This window comes from Urocitellus parryii, chromosome 8 (assembly GCF_045843805.1).
Source record: "Urocitellus parryii isolate mUroPar1 chromosome 8, mUroPar1.hap1, whole genome shotgun sequence".
Classification (NCBI taxonomy): domain Eukaryota; kingdom Metazoa; phylum Chordata; class Mammalia; order Rodentia; family Sciuridae; genus Urocitellus; species Urocitellus parryii.
Genome location: NC_135538.1, coordinates 16,623,485 through 16,638,880, shown reverse-complemented (window position 1 = coordinate 16,638,880; position 15,396 = coordinate 16,623,485). Strand labels below are relative to the sequence as shown.

The window sequence follows — 15,396 nt, the reverse complement described above, 5'->3', positions numbered from 1 at the left end:
GATTATCTTCAAACATATTTTTCATATCATCTCTATTCTTTTGTTAAGCCCATAAATTATTGCTATTTCTGAATTTCTTTTTGGTTATTTATTTATTGCAGTGCTGGGAAATCAAACCCAAGGCCCCAAGCATGCTAGGCAAATACTCCACCACTGAGCTACATTCCCACCTTGGCTATTATAGTCTCTATTTCGTTGCTGGGATTTCCTATCTTCACATTTTCTTTTTTTTTTTAAAGAGAGAGAGAGAGAGAGAGAGAGAGAGAGAGAGAGAGAGAGAGAATATGAATTTTAATATTTATTTTTTTTTAGTTTTCGACGGACACAACATCTTTGTTTGTATGTGGTGCTGAGGATCCAACCCGGGCTGCCCGCATGCCAAGTGAGTGCGCTACTGCTTGAGCCACATCCCCAGCCCCATATCTTCACATTTTCATAAAAATATTTTTTCTTTACATTACTGTGCATAGTTACAAGAGCTGTTGTAATGTCCTTGTTTGCCAATTCCAGATGTTGGAAATAGGATCTTGAAGTCAACATCCAATAATATTTTCTCAATAGTCATGTTTTATATTTCTTTGTATAAAGTAATGTTGGATCGTATCCTGGGCATTAGAATGTTATGTTGTAGAGCTGGGGTTTTGGCTCAGTGGTAAGGTGCTTGCTCAGCATGTATGAGGCACTGGGTTCCATTCTCAGCAGTGCATATAAATAAATGAGTAAAATAAAACCCATCAACAACTAAAAATACATATAATTTTTTTTTAAAAGAATGTTATGTTGTATATACCCTGGATGTGGTGTCATGCCTCTGGAGGTGTTTTCTTTTGTTAAGCAAGAAATTAACTTGGTTTGACTCTTTCTTGGGCAGCACCTTAAATGTCAGTTGTTTTATTCTTAGGCAGGATTTTGTACTCTTTCCTGTGCTCATGTGGTTCAAGATTCAGCCAGAGATTTGGGCCTTTCTCAACCCAGATGTCATACAAGTAGGGTACTCATCTCCTACCTTTCTCTCTCTTCCATGGGCAAATCCCCCTAGAATCTGCATGATTTTGGTTCTATTCCAGGATCTTAATTGTTGTTTTGTATTTTCCCCAGAGTTTACAGATGTTATATGTAATAGAATAAATCCACTTAAGAACTTGGTCATATCAGAAGCAAAAACTTAAGTAGGTCAAGTGGATAATGGGTAATAAGCTTGAAGGACTGGAATGAATTAAGAGAATCTGAGAGGCAAAAGATTAATGAATTTCACGATTAATGCAAGAGAGATGGTCAAAGTAAAAAACAGTGTCCTTCAATTATACACTGTTAGAGTGTAGGCCTGGCAGCAATAAGAAATGGAGTTGAATGTATATTTTTCTCAAACCTTCTGTAGTGAATCAGTCTAGGATGGATAGGCAACCCAACTTCACACAATTCCTTACATAATCAGGTTCCATTCATTTTGTTGATCCACCATTCACTAGGGTTTTCCTAATTTTTATGCCAAAATTAAGTCACCAGTGTGTTCATCCTCCATCCTCTGAGAGGAGGGAAACAGCAAGTAGAAGACAAGCAATATCAAGCGAAGCATATGTAGAATTTGTACATCCCTAGGGGCTGGGGATGTGGCTCAAGCGGTAGCGCGCTCGCCTGACGTGCATGCGGCCCAGGTTCGATCCTCAGCACCACATACAAACAAAGATGTTGTGACCGCCGAAAACTAAAAAAAAAAAAATATTAAAATTCTCTCTCCCTCCCTCTCTCTCTTTAAAATAAATAAATAAATAAATAGATAAATAAAAATTAAAAAAAAAAGAAAGAAGGAAAGACTGAATACTGGGAAAAATAACTATGCTTCAAATATATATTTGGCAAGTTCTCTCTACCCTTACTGTGTGGGGCAAAGGGGGTGGTGTGACCACAGCAAGTATAGTCACAACATTAAGCATGCCAAATGTAGGTCCACAATGTAGTAAAATGAATCGTATGCAATTTGTATCAGCTATACAACAGCCTCATGTAGACTTGCCAGGCACAGTGCACACGCCTATAAGTCCAGCAACTCTAGAAGCTAAGGCAGTGGTTAAAGTACCCCTGGGTTAAACCCTTAGTACAAAAACAAAAACAAACAAACAAACAAACAAAAAAACCCAACACTCTCACGTAGACCTGTCAAATTTACAAGGGAATGCAAAAAAAGGGTACAAAAAAGACAACAATGGTAATGCTAGAAGAGAGTAAGAAAAACTCAGTATTTGTTTATCCATGTAAAGTTGATTAAACATAACATCTATGTATATTTTAAATCTGGTTAATCATTTCATGTGATAAAATATTATAAATAAAACATTAATAAACTTCACATTTTAAACTTATAATAAAATATACCCAAAATAATACCAAATGTAGAGTTGAATAATGAAATAATTTTAAACTGGAAATCTGAAGGAAACCAGAAACCTTGAAATATTTATTGTACCTATTCTAGAAAAAAATGAAACATTGTATTGGATTATGATGTATACAATATACTTTAACCTAACTAAATACTATCATTAGTTACATGTATTTTTAATTTCAAAGCATCACATTTTCAATCATATACTTTCTGATAATAGAGATTAAAATATATTTCTGAACAAAAACACACTTAAGCAGCTTAAAAGTTATTTTTCCACACATAAATGAATGATTTGATTTTGCTTTCTTTTATTATCCCAGCAAACATTACACTAGAGGAAATGACTGGGGAAATACAAATAGATTCATTAAAAACAGGCTGATTATTCATTCTAATACATTCAGAAGTATGCAAAACAAATTAATTATATTGCAAAGCTGTAATTCCTTTTTCTAACAAAGCATTGTTTTATAAAACTGTATTGTTGCCTTTGATCCCGTTTTAATACAAAATACTTATATACACAATACAATATAAAAGTAAACCGTGTAGTGCCTTTCACAAAGGGATATATTAAGGCACATTACAATATACTAATGTTGACCCAAATTACTTTTTGATTTAGATTAAAACAAAACAGGGTAAGTGTTTCACTTTAAATACCAAAGGAATTTTTTTTTAAAAGAAAAATTTCTAAAGTACCTTGGGTAACAGCAGCAGCAATATCTAAAAATCCTCCCACTGTATTCTCTAATTTCTAACATATTATTAAGTCAGAATAAAACATTTCCACTCACAGTTTTGCACTTTGCAACAGCAGAAGGTAATAACTTTTTTAAAAAGTCAATCTCAAAGTGACTTCTTAGTCATACATTCTATAGTTCTATTACAAATAAGAAAGTAAAAAAGATACAGCAATAGGGCCTGCCTTAAGATGTCACTGGATAATACATAACAGTATCTACAATTACATATTATAGAACACACTTTATAAATACTATGTGATATGCATACAAAGGATAACTACAAGAAAGTTAGCAAGTTTTTCAATGAGAAAATTATTTTAAAAGGAAAACATGTAGAACCAATGTTTTCACTCCAATTTCTATTGAGAGCATCCAGATTTTCAATGTTGTTGTTCTCATCTTTTTGGTCAGAAGCACCAGATTTTATACTGGAAGAACTGGATGTGGTTAGGGTATAAGATGGCTATTAAGTATATCCAAATTATTAAAACAGCATTTACCAATGGCTTGTATACTACTTCAGATAAGCACAAAAAGCTTATACTGTCAGAGGAAACTTTGAAAGAATAGAGTCTGTAGTGTCTTAGAGTTGAGGAAAAGGGGCAGTACAGATTGTGGGGAGGTGAGGGGGGAGACAGCACCATAAGTTTTCCTATAATGTAAATGTAACAAAGTTGGTTTTCTACTGTATTGCACCACAGTCCAGAAGTAAAACAACTAAATGAAAATGTAAGTAAATCTGAATGAAAAAGCTCAAAAGAACAATGTGAGTACCAAACTAAAATTGCTTGAATTAGTTTGTTTTGCATAGGATTTTATAAAACTAAACAATGTTCTATGAAGTGAAGACTGCCATCTTATGGAAGTGCATTCTTAAAATTCTCTGATCTGAAATCCTTTAGAAATATTTCTCTATCAAGCTTGAAATGAGCCAAACATTTTAGTGCCCTCAAAATGGTGTGTCTAAAACATCTTAGCATTCTTCCAGCAAGAGAGGTATTCATAGTGTCATCTTATCACATGCTACAGATCTTTACCATCACAAATTACCAGTATTTCCACAAGATGTTCTAATCTCAGTATTGATCAGTAAATTAAAAGTGAAAGTCTTAGTTTAACATGGCAATTTTCTTACAGGACAGAGGTCCTTAACCTGTACTTTGTGACAGGTTTCAACATGCCCTGAATGTCCTAAAACTGCATGCAACATTTTTTGCATATGTGTTGGCATGCACTTTTTTCTGAGACGAGAGTCCTTGGCTTTCATCAGATTCTCAAAAGAATCAGTGACCCCAAAGATCCATTAATACATGGCAGTGGTTTTCAAGCTGAGCTCTGAGAGGGCCACTTATAGAAAGGTGGGAAGTATGAACTAATGTTTTCCCTTCCCCTCAATTCAACCAAGATAGCTTTCCCTTTAATGTTACTACACATATGGTCTCCATCAGCTTTCACATGAAGAAAGCTGGAAGTCTGTAAATCACTAAAATTTTGCCTTTTACCTACAGACATTAAGTTTTGATAAAATAATTGCATATCAATGAAGCTTAAGCAAAGGCAATAAAATATGAATTTTACTAAGGTTAGGATGGAGTCCAATTTCCCTTCCTAAAAGATCACCTATATGTATTTTGGTATGAAACCACCTTATATAAATAGAAATATTGAAAAACATTATTAACCTTAAATAAGTTAGGACTTGAATTTTCTACTAAGACCACTATGTAAATTTTCCTGGTTACTAATGGCCATCACAATTAAGAGTTAAGAATTATTTTTCTCACCAGTTAATCTGCTCTTAGATAAAATATTGTCAAACAGCCACATTTTCCTTTGCCAAAAACAATCTGTATATGCAACACTGTTCTGAAAGAAGAAACCTACAACATTGATGACATAATAAAAACTAGTCATTGTACAGAAAAAGTACTTTCCCCCCCTCAGTGCTGGGATTGAAGCCAGAGCCTGGCAGTCTACCACTGACCTACATTCCTTAACCCCTAGAAAAAGTACTTTTTTTAGTGAGTATGCACAAATAAATTCTAATCAAAGTTTTATATAAACTGAAAGTAATTTCTCTGGCTAAGGTGGTGGAACTTTAAAATTTCAAAGTAAAAATATGAAAGATCTTATCTTTTAGTATTTGAAAGATTTGATTTATGGCAACTTTGTTCCCTTTTAAAACTTGGAAGCAGCAATAATACCAATATGGAAGAAAACTTGTAGTGCTTTGGCTTCTTTTTAAAGCCAGTAATTACTGAGAAAAAAAAATGCTAAATGAAATATTCCACAGAGGGAGGAAAAAAGACACTTTCATTATTTTTCCTTCTGATGAACATATGTTTCCAATTTGTATTTCCTGTTTCAGCACATTACTTATATAGATTATCATTAGCCTGGGAAAACTCTCCACAGTGATGGCTTAATTTCTCTAGCTTATTTTGTACCCAAAACAAGGTTATGAGGGAAAAGAACTCTGTAAATAAGGGTATGTTTTATATTTGGTTAAAGCAAGATAAAACTAAAACTGTTTTCAAAAAATTTTCAAAAACTCTGGAATTTTAAACTTATTTAGCATATATACAAATAGATACCAGGTTTCTCCTTTTCAACAAAGCACTATTTTTTTATTTTAAGTACTTTAAGTACCAAGAACTGACTATAATATTCAGTTCATAATTTAATTTCCTTATAACAATTTTTTCTACATTACTGATTTAAAAGGCTGGAATAAATTAACATTTTAAAAGAATTTAGGAAAATAAAATATTGTACACAGAGCTCACATACATAGCTCTGCTACATTTGCATAATTTTACTCTTGGAACTTCAAAAAATCCTGCATCTCAGGCCTTTTTCCAATCCTCATTACAAGTATTTCCTAGTGCGTTAAACATACACTAGATCACGATTTTTAATCTCTGAGCCTGTTTGCTGATCATCTTCATCCGACTGTTGCTCTGAGCTTTGTGAATTAATGTAGTCATATTCAATAGGCTTTGGATAATTGTATGGGTAGCCATTGTCATCAAAAAACCTTCGAAAGGTAAATTCATAGAAAGCATGTTCAGGGTGCTTTCCATTTTTGTACCATCCGTTGAGAGTATCATTTACATTTTCTTCCTCATTATCATCACTCCATAGCTTATCAGGATCAACAGGATCAAAATTTGATGTATCTGTTGGGTGTGTGATTTTAGGAATGTATGAAGCAGACTGCTGTCTCAGATCACTGGAAAAATCAATTGTTTTAAAAAATGGATGAGCTTTTATTTCATCAGCACCATTCTTCCCTAAGCGATCTTCTGGTCCTCGGCAAAGTTTAATGATCAGATCAGAGGCTTCTGGACTCAGTTTAGCTTGTGGAGGAATGTGAAGAGATGTCTGCCAATTGATAACCTTTAAAGAAGATTTTTAAAAGTTAGGAGGGAAGAGATGAAAATCAAAAATTTCTTCCAAGTTTTATACCAAAACTTTACTGGACTATTGGTTATTTTTAATAAATTGAATAGTATTTTACCCTTCATACATTTAATAATGAATCTGCTGAGAAATAAATTTTCCTCCTGTCCCCTCCTCTGCAGGCAACTTATGAACTTATGTTCACAGAAGACTCAGAATGTTTTTTTTTTTTTAACCTGCTTTGTTAAGTCCTTCTGGTAGGGATGACTACTTTCACTACTTTACCCTGTCTCCCCTAAGACATAAACTTGCGCTCCTGTTATAATATTTCTAATACTATTGTGGTACCTATCTATATCCTGTTGGAGTGCAATATTACATAAGGCTAGGAATTATGTTTTAATTGTCTTTGTATTTCCCAGTACTTGGAAAATTGCCTGGCAAACATTAGATGTTCAATAAATCTTTGTTCTTCTTGAGAGTAAAATGAAATAAAGGAAAAAACGAATGACAAGTGAATTCATAGAGGCAGGGGGTAATGAGAAAAGACTCAGAACATAGAAATAGATTTTGGGTACACCTGTTAAGTGCTCAAATGCATTGTAATTTAATTTGGACATCATCAACCTGAGAGAGAATCGATACATTATTTATCAAATAAGTGAATAAATGAACCCATTTTTCCTTATTCATATTGGTACAAATTAACTAATGTGGAGGGAAGAAAAATATACTCCTATAGTAAGTAGTATCTATTCATTTTGAAGTTTTATCCTAGGTTAGAAAAAGGAGATACTTCAACTAATAATTTGGGGGGGGGGGCGGCGGGAGATCCAGGAATTTTTATTGATTGCTATTTCTTGCCATCTCCCACATTTTTTTTTTCAATTGGTGAATTACAGGTATATATAACATAGTGTTTTAAGAATTCTTTTTGGAAAAAATAATGATATAGTAATATTTATATGTGGTTCATCACTTAATTCAGGACAAATGAAAATACGTAATCAATGGGATGTTTTTCTTTTTACCTTTTTTTGGTGACTGGGGATTGAACCCAGAGGTGCTTAATCACTGAGCTATGTCCCTCTTTTATTTTATTTTTTGGTCCCAGGAATTTAACCCAGGGGTGCTTTACCACTGAGCCACATCCCTAGCCCTTTTCCTTTTTTATTTTCGAGATGGGAATCTCACTAAATTGCTTAGGGCCTCAAAGTTGCTGAGGCTAGTTTTGAATTTGTGATCCTCCTGCCTCAGCCTTCTGAGTTGCCATGATTTCAGGTGTGTACACCATACCTGGCGTATTTTTTATTAAAAGGAACATTCAGGGATTTTTAGTTTATGGTTAAAAAACAAGACACATCAAAACAAAGAGTTAATTCAAAGAAGGATCAATATAAATTATGTAAACTGAAGCACTGAAAGAATAAACTAGAATAAAAATTAAATAAAGCATAAGGACAAAACGGACAACAACAAATGGATACCATATGTGTAATAAGTAGGATCCCAGAAGGAAAGAAGGAAGCCAAGAAATATTTGAATTGATGACATAATTTGATGAAAGACATAGTAAACCTTGAACAAGATAAATACAGAGAAAACTACATTTAGGTACATTATAGTCAACCTGCAGAAAATCAAAGAGAAAGAAAATTCTACAAGCAGACAGAGAGGTTCTAGTTTTCAATAAGAAATACTAGGTGTACTCTACCTTATCTTTCCAACAGAATGCAGCTATAAAACCTGGAGAGAATGCCAGAGAAGATATTTGAGAAGCCTATGAAATAAATATCAGCCAGGCTGACAAGGAGGTGAGGATCCAAAGTATCACTCCTGGTGGTAAGTTTATTGTTTTTTCTCTCTTATCTCTCCCAACCTAAACTCAAAGTAGCCCAAATCATGGAGGAGGCACACACAAACAGTCAGCATTCAAGGAGATGCCCTCCTAGTTCAGGTTCAGGTTCAGGGAGTTCCATGAAAGGAGTTTCTTGGCAGCAATATAGGTGGCAAAAGGTCCTGTAGACACTGAAAACTCTTGAGAGGGAAACTTCTTTTCCAATTGGAAATAAAATCATGCAGCATGTAGTCTCAAGAAGATGGTTAGAGCCAGGTGTGGTGGTGTACACCTATAATCCCAGTGCCTCAAGAGGCTGAGACAGGAGAATCACGAAGTCAAGGGCAGCAATTTATTGAAAACCTGTCTCAAAATTTAAAAAAAAAAAAAAAAGGGCTTAAGGGGCTGTGGTTGTGGCTCAGCGGTAGAACACTCACCTAACACATGCAAAGCCCTGGGTTCAATCCTCAGCACCACATAAAAATAAGTAAAAAAGAGAGAGAGAGAGAAGATGGGGCTGGGGTTGTGGCTCAGTGGTAGAGTGTTTGCCTAGCATATGTGAGGCACTGGGTTCAATCCTTAGCACCACAAAAAATAAATAAAATAAAGGTATTGTGTCCATCTACAACTAAAAAAACAAAAGGCAGAAGATGGCTCATATATCTGTTGCTTATTTTCTCTCTCCCTCTGTCCTCTTGCTACGTTATCCTGGATGCTGTGCATTTATGTGAAATATACGGCAGAGTGGGGGCAAACAAAGCCTCCTTTTCCGGTCGGAAAACTGAAAAGGGGAGTTCCAGGGAACTAGAAAGTATTACGGACATCATGGGGAGGGAAGAATACTAACCCCATAAAGTTGTTTATGAACTACTGAGCTCACCCTTCAAACTGGATCTACATGGATCTGATGCTAAAGAATATACTAAAGTCAATCATGGTGGCACCTGCCTCTAATCCTAATAACTCAGGAGGCTGAGGCAGGAAGATTTCAAGTTCAAAGTCAGCCTCAGTAACTCAGTGAGACCCTGTCTGAAAATGAAAAATAAAATAAAAAGGGTTGAGGCTAAAACTCAGTGGCAAAGCACATCTGAGTTAATCCCAAGGGGAGGGCGAAAATTTAAGATGCTTCAATTAAGTGAACACTGAATAGGATAAACCCTAAGAAATCCATGATTTCTTACACGATTATAATACTAAAAATTAAAGAAAATAAATTATTAAAAATGGCAAGGGGGTACTGGGGATATAGCTCAGTTGGTAGGATGCTTGACTTGCATGCATAAGGTTCTGGGTTCAATCCTCAGCACCATTAAAAAAAAAAAGTCAAGGGAAAATAGTATATTACTTGAAGAATAGGAATGACTACAGATGTCCTATTAAATCAGAGGACAGAAGGAAGTACACATTTTTAAATGCTGCAAGAACTGAAACCATACTGCTATGGGTTTGAATATGGTTTGTTCCCATCCAAACTCATGTTGAGGCCTGGTCCCCTATGTGACAGGATTTAGAAGTGGTAAGGCCTTTAAGAAGCATTTGGAGCCAGGTGTGATGGTACACACTTGTAATCCCAGCTACTTGGGAGGCTGAGGCAGGAGGAACCCAAGTTCAAGGACAGCCTGGGCAACTTAGTAAGACTGTCTCAAAATGAAAAGGGCTGGGGGTATAGCTTAGTGGTAGAGTGCTTGCCTAGCATGTGCAAGGTCCTGGGTTCACCCCTCAGTACCATAAAAATAAATACATACATAATATTTGAAGAGACATTTGGGACATGAGGGTTCAACCTTCATGAAGGCATTAATGCCATCTCATAGGAATTAGTCAGAGTTCTCACTCTATGGCACTGGACTGGACACCACAGAGCAGGTTATAATAAAGCAAGGCTTCTTTTGTTTGTTTTATCTCTGCCCATGGGTGTTTCTACTTCCAACTTCTGCCATGTTATGAAGTGGCATGCGGTCCTTACCACATAAGGCCACCCAATCTTGGGACTTCCCAGTCTCCAGGATGATGAGCAAAAACAGCCTCTTTTCTTTATAAAAATACTGCATCCCTAGGTATTGTTTTACCAACAGAAAATGGATCAAGACATATAACACGAGATAATTTTTTATCCTAAGGCAGGCAGAGTCAAGACATTCTAAATTTAAGGAAAATTAAAAGATTTTAATCTGTTGCAAGCAAAACTGTTCTAAAATATTTGCTTAGGGAAGCTCTAGAGAACTGATAAAGAATGAATCTTGAGGGCTGGGGCTGTAGCTCAGTGGTAGAGCGATCGACTCACATGTGTGAGGTACTGGGTTCAATCTTCAGCACCACATAAAAATAAAGATATTGTGTCCAAATACAACTAAGAAAGTATGAAAAAAAAAAAAGAATGAATCTTGAAACATCAGGAATATAGGAAAAGCAAGGAAAATGCTAAATATGCATCTTTTTGTTTGGGATAGGGGATTGAACTTTTTTACTTTTTATTTTGACAGTCTTACTAATAAATTGCTGAGGCTGGCCTTGAACTTGCTATCCTCCTTTTTTCAGCTTCCAGAATAGCTGAGATTACAGGTATGTGCCACTGCACCTGGCTTATTCTTCTTGTATTGAGTTCTTTAAAATAAAATAAGATGATGGTTGCCAGGCACCGTGGTACATGCTTGTAATCCCAAGGCTCAGGAGGATCACGAGTTCAAAGCCAATGTCAGCAAAAGCAAGGCACTAAGCACTCAATGAGACCCTATCTCTAAATAAAATACAAAATAGTGATGAGGATGTGGCTCAGTGGTTGAATGTCCCTGAGTTCAATCCCTAGTACACCGCACCCTCAAAAAAGATGATGCTTGAAAGCATAAACAGTAACGCTGTTGGATAAGGTTTTAAATGTATACAGGTGTAGTATATAGCTATCACATAAAGGGTAGAGAGTAATAGGAACTAGTAAGGTTCTACATTTATCTCAAAGTGATGAAATACAATTCTAAGTAGATTGTGAAAGCTTATATGTATTTTCTAGTCACTGGAACAACCATAAATAAAACTATACAAAGGGATAATATGTTAAAAGCACAACAGAGGGAGATGTCACATACAATGGCTTTTTAGGAAGGTTTGGAGGTCTGCCCTTCCATAAAAATGGCCATTAAATTGTAAAAATCAATTATTTTGAAATTCTAGAACCTGATCAGACACATACAACAACCAGAAGCACAACATGAAGGAGCAACTGTTAAAATTTGGTAAGACAGTAGCATCTGTGATCCAAGTACCATCTACTATTCCTCTGAGGGACCCGTCAAGATGCCTGTGTTTGTTTCAACACATCCTGGAAGATTTAAACAGAAACAGTTTTGATCCACACAAGAAAATCTGTCAGATCATTGGCCTGGGTTATCTGTTTTCTTACTCTTGTACTTTGCACGTCCTTCATCTAGTGTAGTTAAAACCGCTGTGTTGGATATATAATTTGCACACTGTAGTTTGTCTTTTCATTTTCTTGACTGTGTCTCTGGTAGAGCCAAACGTCTTAATTTGGATGAAGTCCAAATTATCAACTTTTTCTATTATAGATCATGAGTTTGGTGTCTTTCCTAAGAATTCTTCATCTAACCCTAAGCCACAAAGTTTTCTCTTATGTTTTCTTCTAAAAGTATTATAGCTTTATGTCTATTATTCCTTCATGTCTAACTCTGTTTTTATTTTTGGTACTGGGGACTGAACCCATGGGTACTGTACCACTACGCTACATTCCTAAACCATTTACTTTTCTGAGACAGAGTCTCACTAAGTTGCTTTAGGCCTGGCTAAATTACTAAGGCTGGCCTTGAACTTATGTAAATAGAAGGGAGACCAGTAGAGTATAGGTAGTGATAAGAGGAGGAAGAGGACGGAAAGGAGAAATGCAAAGGAATGAAACAGACCAAACAGACCAAATTATGCATGTATGAATGAACTCATTTTATGTATAACTATAATGCACCAATACAAATTTAATTTCTTAAAAAAGACACTTTGAGATAAACTTGAGGGAACATGTTATCAGCAGACCTATACTATAGGAAATTCTAATAAGTTTTAAAATATATTTAATGCAATTATAGAAGTAGTTACACCTTTGAGAAAGGGTCATAGAAGAGATGTTTTCTCAAGATACTCTCAAAGAATAAGAATGATCAAGAGTTAACCAGGCTTATAGTTTTATTCGTGGTATAGTTTTTTTTTTTTTTTTTTTTAAAGAGAGAGTGAGAGAGAGAGGGGGACAGAGAGAGAGAGAGAGAATTTTAATATTTATTTATTTTTTCTTAGTTCTCGGTGGACACAACATCTTAGTCTGTATGTGGTGCTGAGGATCGAACCCGGGCCGCACACACGCTAGGCGAGCTCGCTATGGCTTGAGCCACATCCCCAGCCCTTGGTATAGTTTTATTTGGGGTTGTTCCAATGATTAGAGAAAGTACAGAAGGTAGGAAGAAGTAAGATTCCAGGTAGAGGGAATAGTATAAATAAAAAACACAGTAAAAAATTAGACTTTAACCCATGTACTAGGAAATATTAAAGGATTTTCAATGGGGCAATGTATGGTCAATGTGGGCAGAGATACAGGTGTATATTTGTAGTCTGGGGCTAGAATGTGCATGAATGGAGATAAAGCTAAGAGGCAGTGGCTGACAGGGAGTAAATGGAATAAATCTAGAGACTTAAGAACTTTATGAAGATAAAAATAAGTGTAGTTGAGTGGGATAATAAAGTGTATAGTCAGAGTATATTGAGGGTAGATGTGACAGTATTGAGATGGTGGGATGAGGAAGATGGAAATTCATACATGGAATCTTTTGCTCCTTTCTCTCCCTCTCTTTCACTCTCTCCCTGTTCTTCTCCCTTTGTCTCCCTCACAGCTATCGTGAACTGCAACCTCTGAAACCAAGAGCCAAAATAAATCTTTTTTTCTCTCTTAAGAAAAAAAAGCTGGGTGAGGTGGCACACGCCTGTAATCCCAGCTGCTTGGGAGGCTGAGGCAGGAGGATTGAGAGTTCAAAGCCAACCATAGCAATAGCAAGGCACTAAGCAACTCAGTGAGACCCTAGCTCTAAATAAAAGACAAAAGAAAGCTGGGGATGTGGCTCTGTGGTTGAGTGCCCCTGAGTTCAAACCCCAATACCCATTTAAAAAAAAAAAAAATTCATGCATGGAATTTTAGTGGGTTCATATACCCTTATAAATTTATTCTTTAACTCCAGATTAAGATACTTCTAAGTGAAATACAGGTTGAGCACCCCTAATCTAAATATCCAAAGTCTGAAATGCTATACAATCCAAAACGATTTTAGGGCTCACATGATGCCACAAATGGACAATTCCACACCTGACCTCACATGATGATTTTAGTTCAGAAGAAAGAACAGAGGCTAGGGACATAGCTCAGTAGCAAGAACTTGCCTTGCATGTCTGAGGCCTTGGGTTTGTTGTGATTTTGGAATAAACAAAATAGCAACAAAATGCCCACAAAGGCACACTAAAAATGTTGTATAAAATTTCCTTCAGTCTATGTAAGGTGTAATGAAACAAATGAATTTTGTGTTTAGACTTGGGTATCATTACCAAGATATTTCATTATGCATATACAAATATTTGAAAATGTGAACATATATGAAATTTGATACTCAAATTGCACTAATAAATAAAGGCATATGATATAGGGACTCGGTGATAATTCTTTTTTTTTTTTTTTTTCTTTTTTATGGTGTTGGGGATTGAACCCAGGGCCTTGTGCATGCAAGGCAAGCACCCTACCAACTGATTTACATCCCCAGCCCTCTAGGATAATTCTTTTGGTATAGATTCTATACCTTACCTTCATTTGTGTTTCTAATGGTGTCTGTGCCAAGAAAGGAGGCTGTCCCACCAACATTTCAAAAAGAATAACACCAACACTCCACCAGTCACATAACTGTGTATATCCTAAAATAAGATACCAAAAACTTATAAACTTAAAAATGCTCAGAATTAATACAACACTAACATTGATCCACCAATTTACACTCTAAAATCAATATTTCATAATAAGGTTGAAAAATAAGGCATATTTTAGTGTAAATTTTGGTTGTCTAAAGGCCTATTGAGATTATTTATTTTAAAATGCTTTACCTGTTCGCAGCAATACTTCAGGTGCAATATAATTGGGAGTCCCAACCAAAGAATGTGCCAGACATCGCTGGTGCTGGCGTGCAGCTCTCCGCTCTAATGGCTTTAATCTATCTCCACATCGACAATTTGAGGGATCACCCCATTCATTACTGAAGTCCATGCTATCTTGCCGAGGATGGTCTCCTGTACAGAAAAAGAACAACAATAAATGAAAGCAACAAAGACAAAAGTAAATCTAAAGTCTGTTTAATCTTCTGATACCATGATTTTGGGTTAACAACATGTATTAGGTGGTCTAATGAAATTGTTTGGGATTTGGAGCCATGCAGAGTTGATTCTGAATTCTACCTAATCTGCTTAATAGATGTGGGGCTTCAAACTTATTTCTTTCCTTTAAACTATTGTAAGAAAAGATAGAATGAGGGCTGGCGTTGTGGCTCAGTGGTAGTGCGCTCGCCTAGAAGGCGCAGGGCCCTAGATTCAATCCTCAGCACCACTAAAAACAAATAAAGGTATTGTGTCCAACTACAACTAAAAAATAAGAATTAAAAAAAAAAAAAAGATAGAATGATACTGAGTGACAATCTAAACTATAAAATATGCCAAATCACTGATGGTGTTTATTATTGACTAGGGCCTGTTTTCTGAGACATGAATAGGAAAACTTTTACATTATGAAAAATGCAAGACTCACTAATTTACTTAAAGTTAAATGATAATAATATAAGTCATGAATAGGTAGGGTTAGGATGTTATTCAGGCCAGGAATGGTGGTACACGCCTGAAATCCCAGTGACTTCAGAGGCTGAGGCAGAAATTCTAGGCCAGCCTCAACAACTTAATGAGGCCTTAAGCAACTTAGTAAGACCCTGTCTCAAAATAAAAAATAA

The 15,396-nt window shown here is 35.7% G+C and overlaps 1 protein-coding gene across 1 annotated transcript in view; it reads right to left on the bottom strand.

Annotated features, from left to right (window-relative positions):
- Positions 1-2,629: 2,629 nt before the first annotated feature.
- Positions 2,630-15,396, bottom strand: part of Lats1 (large tumor suppressor kinase 1) — a 44,318-nt gene continuing 31,551 nt past the window's right edge. Inside the window, exons 6-8 of the mRNA XM_077802200.1 lie at positions 14,507-14,689; positions 14,214-14,320; positions 2,630-6,531 (exon numbers count right to left, since the gene is read on the bottom strand). Coding sequence (XP_077658326.1) covers positions 6,022-6,531; positions 14,214-14,320; positions 14,507-14,689 — 800 coding nt within the window. The 3' untranslated portion in view covers positions 2,630-6,021. The remainder of the gene's footprint in view (positions 6,532-14,213; positions 14,321-14,506; positions 14,690-15,396) is intronic.